At 43.0% G+C, this 8,707-nt stretch overlaps 1 protein-coding gene across 2 annotated transcripts in view; it reads right to left on the bottom strand.

Moving 5' to 3' along the window:
- Nucleotides 1-587: 587 nt before the first annotated feature.
- CERS5 (ceramide synthase 5) overlaps nucleotides 588-8,707 on the bottom strand; it is an 88,106-nt gene continuing 79,986 nt past the window's right edge. For both annotated transcript variants that reach the window (XM_073546121.1, XM_073546122.1), the window contains one exon: nucleotides 588-1,290. In XM_073546121.1, coding sequence (XP_073402222.1) covers nucleotides 1,141-1,290 — 150 coding nt within the window. In that variant the 3' untranslated portion in view covers nucleotides 588-1,140. The remainder of the gene's footprint in view (nucleotides 1,291-8,707) is intronic.

The raw sequence follows: 8,707 nt of genomic DNA, 5'->3' as shown, positions 1-8,707 counted from the left end.
ATCTGCAGTCTGGTACCCTGCACTTCTGTCTGTTGCTGCCCTCTGTTGCCCCCGTCTGCTCTCTGTACAAGTTGTTTTTTGTTTTTCTAAACTAAAACCTCAGTATTCAGGTTAAATTGCCATGTTGGCACTTTTGCAATAAATAAGTGGGTTTTGCGTTGCAGTTTGGGCACTCAGTCTCTAAAAGGTTCGCCGTCATTGCCCTATACATTCAATGCAAAAAATCAGATTCCCAAAGCTTTCCAGGTCCTCCAGAGCAAGACACTTTGTAACAGGGGGCCTCTGTTCTACTGAAGGAACTTATTAGAGAATGCCCACATTGTTTAAGTCTTGTTTTTGTGTTACGCATTTGTGGTTTTAAATTGGATATAAAATATTAGTATCCGCCGAGCCTCTTTTGGACTCGTATGTCCCATGCTTTCTAGTACGGTAATTTTTGCTCAGAAGCCTCATGATCACAGGCAGGAGTCTAGAATAGCCTCAAAAAAAATTGCAGGATTTTCCAAAACAGATTATATAAAAATGGGAATTCTAAACTGAACAACTTTTTAAAAATACAAAAAAAAAAAAAAAAAAGTATAAAAATGTGCATTTTTTGTTTTATTTTTTTTCACAGACTGAAGTAAACAATGATATATAAAATAGGACATTAAGGCGCACACTCCTGATCATTTTCCACACACTGCTTGTGAAAGGGCTTGCCACCCCTTGTACCTGGCACAGCTATGGGAGCTCGGAGGGTAGTCTCATCCACGGTGAACTCCAGGGCCCGGCGCGAGACAACTGCCAATCAACCAAGTGTAACATTGGCCCGATCAGCACAATCACGGCTTGTGCACGACCGTCTCTTCCCAAGTGGATGAATGGGGGAGGAGGGGAGTATGGAGCACACAGTTTATAAAAAGGTGCAGATTGAACAAAATATATAGCAGCCAGCGCGTGCGAATCCAGATCCATGGAACCAACTGTCAAGTAATAACTGGGATGCAATCTGGCTGTCGTCTGGTGCAGAATGTGCTTCACCCTCCAGGGGCGGCTCAGTTCAGGACCGGTTGATTGTGAGGAATGATTTAGGCTGAGTCTTATAGCATGTCTTTTACAAAAGGGAACATATTACTATGTTGCTGGCTGTCCATTCACTTAGTCTTCAGACCACTGCCCACCTGAAGCGTGGCCATTCACCCTGTTGGCCCCGTTGCTGGATGTGTTGTGGACTGACTTTGTGCCATTTAGTGTTGTGTCCTCCTCTTCAGAGCTGCTTTCTATATCGCTGCGTTCATCTTTCAATGCCTGGCAAGAAAAAAAAAAGAAATCATTACTAGACGATTACCAAGATCGTTGTTCATACGAGCTAAGAAAATGAATCTGTATTAGCGGTAACGAGATTGTTATCGTACAGCTAGATGCTGTAACTACAGAGAAAAGCGCTGTCTTCATGTTAGCGATACCACGTAATACTAGGCACTGTTAGAAGCAGGGCGTGGGGTCGGAGCCCAGTTTGGTGGAGTCACGGAAATTGAGGAGTCGGAGGTTTGGCTGACCAACGCCACAGCCCTGGTTAGAAGGCAATACAGGATGCATTAGTGCTATGGTGTCAGTGGGACAAATGACAAAATTCTGCATCCTCCATAGGCCCAGCCATGCTTGTGGATCCAGCATTCACCTACAATCACCCAGCAGCTGTCCTGGAACTCAATGGTGCAGAGTTTCTAGTCTGTACTGCAACGAATCCCGCACCCCCTGGCATGGCGTAATGGCAGAGATGTAGGAAGTTATATAGAACATCTTGGGTACAAAAAAATGCAATGCACACCTAATGTATGGGCAGCACGGTGGCTCAGTGGATAGCCTTGCAGCACTGGGGTCCTGGGTTCGAATCCCACCAATGACAACATCTGCAAGGAGTTTATATGTTCTCCCTGTGTTTGCGTGGGTTTCCTCCGGGCACTCCGGTTTCCTCCCACATTCCAAAGACATACTGATAGGGCTCACAATCTAAATTCCCTATCGGGGACAGTGATAAGGTGTGCAAACTGTAAAGTGCTGCGGAATGTTAGCGCTATATAAAAATAAAGATTATTAATGTATGCCATCTATACTAACATGTGCTCTGGCTCACTGTATTATCTGCTGGAGATCTACCAGTTCTCTGAATGTTGAGTTCTGTCAATATGTGTAGATTGCGGTGTTATATAGTGTTCTGTGTACAGAAAGCTGCTAATCAGTGGAGAGTGGGGGTTATACAGACTCCAAGAATCTGGAAGACTGCATGGCAACAGATCTACTAGTCCTCTAGTGATAAAAAAGAAAAAAAAAAAAAAAAAAAAGTGCTGATGATCAAAAGCACAGCAAGTAGCCCAATAAATGACCGCCAAAATAAGGGTTTGTCTCTACATCATACAGCTTTCAGATTAGGTGGCAAAAACCTGGTGACAGATTAGTTTTAAAACGCATGCACCCATAGTCACAAAGGAAAAGTGCTCATTGACTTCTATGGATGAGTGTCGTGGGCATGCTCTGTAGAGAGATCATTGTGCAGGAAGGTGGAAGAGTCGAGCTGTAACCCTCACCATTTGTGAAGTATACGCACAAACGCGCTACTTGTCACTGTGATCCTGGATATGGCGACTGGATGACTGCTGAGAAATGATTTCCACAGAACAGTGAGGCCACGCTCACACGGTCAGTATTTGTAAGCCAAAATCAGGAGAGGAACAGGAGTTTGGTCAGCAAACTATGAGGCCCAGTGGCCAGAGTGCAAATTGCATAAAACAAATTATTGAAAAGTGCAACGCATTTAAGAATGGTGTTAACAACTTTGGCCATTTTATGATGGCACGTTTCTTTTCAGTGGACAGAAAAGCATCAGCCAGTGAATTCTGCATAGGGTTATTGCTGTAGGCTAATGGAAGAAAATCCCATGCAGGCAACTGCCTGTATCAGGTACCTTTGCAGAAAGTGGAAGCAAAACTATAGCAATCATGAACGCACAATTAATACTGTTAAGTGTTTTTCCAAACCGCTGTACATACAGGGCCTTAAAGGGGTTTTCCCACAACAAAGTACAGTTTCATTAATAGATCTTGGACATAAATTCCACAATTGGAAGTGTTGAAAAATAAAATGACCGTACAGGAACATGGTCTGATCATACCACAGCTCCTGGGCAGGGGAGGAAGCAAGAGATTGGATACAGACAGGACATCACGGGATCTTTTTATGAGGTAAAATATGTCCCTATCTGTTTTTCAGCAATGTTTTACCTCACAAAAAGAACCAGCTGTGATCCAGTGCTGTCCTGACTGTATCCTCTCTTTTGTCAGACACGGCCATTACACAGTACACAGCAGGGGCACATTTATAAGATTCTCTCTGCACAGGAACATTATTTTCATACAAATCCAAATGTGGAAATTATTATTGTAAGCTCTATTGATTAAAATTGACCATGCACAAATCGGTGCAAGTTTTGACAGTCAATGAAGACGCAATCCAATTGCCCTAACGCCAAAGTAACAGAAGCAAAACCCATCAGCAGAAAATCCTGCCCATGATGACACTTCTGTCCTCACAGCTCTCCTGCCTGTAAGGAAGCAATGACACTTGTACTATTATCTCCAAGAATATTTCCACTCTGGACATCAGCTGGTCAACCGACAGAATGGCTCCCTGAAGTTTTACAAGGACCGCTTCAGACTACAGTAGTTGGGAACAGAACATGACGGCGGGAAGGCCATGGGGAATTCAGGCACAACTGTGAATGCCAGCTACTGTAAAAATGCTTTACACTAGGACCACTCATGACAAAGAAGCCTTTTCAAATTCTATATGTTACACGTTACATTTTTCCAACTTGGAGTTAAAAACAAACAAACCACAAATTGGCCATGGACTAAAAGCTGACAGACTTCTGTATAACATCAGGAATGAAAAGGAAATATCTATTCCTGAAACAGGATTAAGACCAATGTGGCCTTGACTTTAAAGACTTCCCGAATAGGATTAATTGGGAGACATATTACTCCTCTGGCGCCTGTATTTGGGTGTCAGAATTGTATGACAACAAGCACATCTGATCCAATCCTTGCCTAAAATAGACAATGAATAAAAAAAATAAAGAGAGGGTGTCCTTGGACTAGACCATTGGACATAATCTTAAAATTATACTAAAAATAAGGAAAAAAATATTAATCCCTTGTAAGCAATTTCCTTAAAGTGGTATTCTCAAATTATTTAATTGCTTTAAATCAGTATTAAAACAAGCAAGTGTGCAATTGACATGCTCTCTCATTTTCCTGCAGTGAGAGCTTTTATCTTACATAGTGTACAGCTGGTTTCAATGGAGCATTACCACCAGAGCCTGTTCAGGTTAAATGTGCACAGTATCTACATTACAGAAGGGTTAACTCTTAACACCCCAGTCAGCTCTTTCCAGTGCATTGATTTCTATACAACAGTTTACTGATCACTTCCCTTCACAGCTCCTGAGGACGCAGTTATCAGTTCAGTAGAATCACAATTCCCAGCACCATGTCTCACAGTCATTGTTAGGAAGCTGTGTGCATAGTCAAAGGCTTCTATATGCAAATACAGTGATAGCATTGCAGACTCCAAAGCAAAAAAAACGATAGCTGAATGTCAAAGCAGAACTTGTGCTGAGCTTTACAGCTCTATTAATACTACAGTTCTGCTGCTGACCAGAACAGTCACTTCAGGTGCAGCTCCCGTCCCGCTAAAAACCAAGAAATAAGAAAACTGCAGATTAGAGAGCTGCTGAACAAACAGCTTGAGAATACGCCCTTAACCATTTAACCATGATGACATTTGGCCATCTGTAAAATAGAACTCCAGGTTTAGGTTTTTTTTTGGTTTGTTTTTTTATTCTTCCTGTCACTAGTCCATCAGGCTAAATATATAGAATTCAGCTAGTATCCTCTTATTCAGTTGTTCCTTTTTATCTGGAAATTCATGGAATAGTCTTCCCTCAGATAGATCACTTGATCTCATAGTGAACCAATGGGAATCGCATGCTTTTTTTTTTCTAAAGTGAGTCACCATCTCAGTCATCAGGACTGCCTATAATGTTGAAACTGAATGAAATTCAGTTTACCTTGGAAATTATCCAGAGAGAAAACAAACCTATCACAGTTACTGATGATGACTGCACAGATCCGGTCACACAATTCTAATGTAGAGGAGCATCACAGTTCAGCCTCCCTGACTGTAAAGTTATAATGTATTTGTTAGTTTAAGAAAACTAACGAGGATAATTACAGCGTAATCACAGAAGATATATAGTACTGGTTCTACCTGGTCATGTTATGCCTTACAGAATTTAAGGCTATGTGCCCAGGTATGCAGAAAATTTTTGCATGAAAACCCGACTCCTTCCCAGAAAACACGCATTTTTTATGCGTTTTTTTACCGCGCGTCCCCAGTCTCATAGAAAACAGCTAAAAACGCAGACTTTTCCGCAAAATTAATGAGCCTACTGCGTTTACCGCAATGCGTTTTTTCCGCGAGAAAAACGCATTAATATGCACAAGTGCAAAATGCGTTAAAATGAATGGGATGCTTTTTTAAAGTGATTTTTAGGCGTTTTTGCTGGTAAAAACGCTTAAAAACGCAAAAAAAAAACGCTTACGTGGGCACACAGCCTAAAGCAAAGTATATAGAGGAAGAGAAGGATTAGAATTTCAGGAATCAATTTTGACACTGAACAGTATGGATGGCAAGTATTCCATGTATAGAAGTGCAGAGTTTGAAAGATTATCAGGTCATGGTGCTGTTCTGGAATTTTAAAAAAATGGGAATGATCCTTTAAAGTTTCGCTACATGAAGTTTATAAAACACCATTGAGTGTACAATAAAACCTTGAATATCTTACATTTTAGTCAATATATGACCAATTGAATTCAGCACAAGTTGCCCTTGTGATAAGTTTTAGTGACTGCATTTTGGCCCGCAAATACAGAATCTTATTAAGCACTGCATTCTAGCGGAGAATTATATTTTCTGTACAGTACACATTTGCGACAACACACCACTTCACATGGCCATTTTTATGGTGCACTAGCTGAAGAGCCCGGCGCTGCCCGGGCATAGTAACTAACTACAGTTAGCTATAACAAATTATAATGATTATATCAATCTCTCTAAAATATATATATATATATACACTCACTGGCCACTTTATTAGGTACACCATGCTAGTAAGGGGTTGGACCCCCTTTTGCCTTCAGAACTGCCTCAATTCTTCGTGGCAGAGATTCAACAAGGTGCTGGAAGCATTCCTCAGAGATTTTGGACCATATTGACATGATGGCATCACACAGTTGGCGCAGATTTGTCGGCTGCACATCCCTGATGCGAATCTCCCGTTCCACCACATCCCAAAGATGCTCTATTGGATTGAGATCTGGTGACTGAGGAGGCCATTTGAGTACAGTAAACTCATTGTCATGTTCAAGAAACCAATCTGAGATGATTCGAGCTTTATGACATGGCGCATTATCCTGCTGAAAGTAGCCATCAGATGTTGGGTACATTGTGGTCATAAAGGGATGGACATGGTCAGCAACAATACTCAGGTAGGCTGTGGCGTTGCAACGATGCTCAATTGGTACCAAGGGGCCCAAAGAGTGCCAAGAAAAAATTCCCCACACCATGACACCACCACCACCAGCCTGAACCGTTGATACAAGGCAGGATGGATCCATGCTTTCATGTTGTTTACGCCAAATTCTGACCCTACCATCCGAATGTCGCAGCAGAAATCGAGACTCATCAGACCAGGCAACGTTTTTCCAATCTTCTACTGTCCAATTTCGATGAGCTTGTGCAAATTGTAGCCTCAGTTTCCTGTTCTTAGCTGAGAGGAGTGGTACCCAGTGTGGTCTTCTGCTGCTGTAGCCCATCTGCCTCAAAGTTCGACGCACTGTGCGTTCAGAGATGCTCTTCTGCCTACCTTGGTTGTAACGGGTGGCAATTTGAGTCACTGTTGCCTTTCTATCAGCTCGAACCAGTCTGCCCATTCTCCTCTGACCTCTGGCATCAACATGGCATTTCCGGCCACAGAACTGCCGCTCACTGGATTTTTTTTCTTTTTCGGACCATTCTCTGTAAACCCTAGAGATGGTTGTGCGTGAAAATCCCAGTAGATCAGCAGTTTCTGAAATTCTCAGACCAGCCCTTCTGGCACCAACAATCATGCCACGTTCAAAGGCACTCAAATCACCTTTCTTCCCCATACTGATGCTCGGTTTGAACTGCAGGAGATTGTCTTGACCATGTCTACATGCCTAAATGCACTGAGTTGCCGCCATGTGATTGGCTGATTAGAAATTAAGTCTTAACACACAGTTGGACAGGTGTACCTAATAAAGTGGCCAGTGAGTGTATATATATATATATATATATATATATACACACATATATATATACACACACACACACTGTATATACAGCTGAGCATAGAGCCCCACCCATTCCGCGTAGCCACATTCACTATAATATCCCACATCATCCCATCAGCCAGAGCCAGCGGACAACTACCACTAATATCCCACATCATCCCATCAGCCTGGAGTCAGAACCAGAGCGCTGAGTGGAACGGTCCTAACTTCCATACTGGGGGGATCCCTTTAAGAGAGGCCTGGCGTCAGAACCAGAGCGCTGAGTGGATTTGCCCTGACTTCCATACCGGGGATCCCTTTAATAGAAGCCTGGAGTGAGAATCAGAGCGCTGAGGGATTTACCTAACTTCCATACCGGAGATCCCTTTAAGAGAAGCCTGGGGTCAGTACCAGAGCATGTGAAGGCAATTGCCCTGACTTCCATACCGGAGATCCCTTTAAGAAGGGCCTGGGGTCAGTACCAAAGCGCAGAGTGGAATTGCCCTAAATTCCATACCAATGATCTCTTTAAGAGACCCTGGGGTCAGAACTACAGAGCTGAGTGGAACTGTCCTAACTTCTATATCGGGGATCCCTTTAATAGAGGCCTGGGGTCAAAACTAAAGTGCTGGATGGATTTGCTCTGACTTCCATACCAATGATCCCTTTAAGAGGGAAGATGTGCTTACGGGATGGAGGATGTGTGATGGTATATGGGCATAGGAGGGGGATTCATTTCTGTCATGTGCTCTCTGCTCCTTTCAGGGGGGCAGACAATGGCTGGGAGCTTATGTTCCCAGGGATGCTATATTTCTCCCACCATGTCAGTGTCTGCTGAGGTGTTGTCAAGTTGGAAAACTGTTGCTCATAGCAACCAATCACAGCTCAGCTTCTTTTCAACAGCTCTGGTGAAATGAAATATGCTTCGTGATTGGTTGGTGATACACACATTCATTTTTATATATAGAGACTAGCTGAAGAGCTACGGTTAGTTATAACAAATTATAACGATTATCGCTCGCTAATATATTATATATATATATCTCTCTATCTATCTGAGTGTGGAGCCCCGCCCACTCCACATAGCCACATTCACTATAGTATCCCACATCATCCCGTCAGCCAGAGCCGCCAGACTACTACCCCTAATATCCCACATCATCCCGTCAGCCGGAGCCACCGAACTACTACCTCTGATATCCCACATCGTCCCGTCAGCCAGAGCCATCGGACTACTACCTCTAATATCCCACATCGTCCCATCAGCCAGAGCCACTGGACTACTACGCCAAATATCCCACATCGTCCCGTGA

This window comes from Dendrobates tinctorius, unplaced genomic scaffold (genome assembly GCF_039654945.1).
Source record: "Dendrobates tinctorius isolate UK_male_01 unplaced genomic scaffold, ASM3965494v1 ptg000145l, whole genome shotgun sequence".
Lineage (NCBI taxonomy): Eukaryota > Metazoa > Chordata > Amphibia > Anura > Dendrobatidae > Dendrobates > Dendrobates tinctorius.
This window is presented reverse-complemented; position numbering and strand designations above follow the sequence as displayed.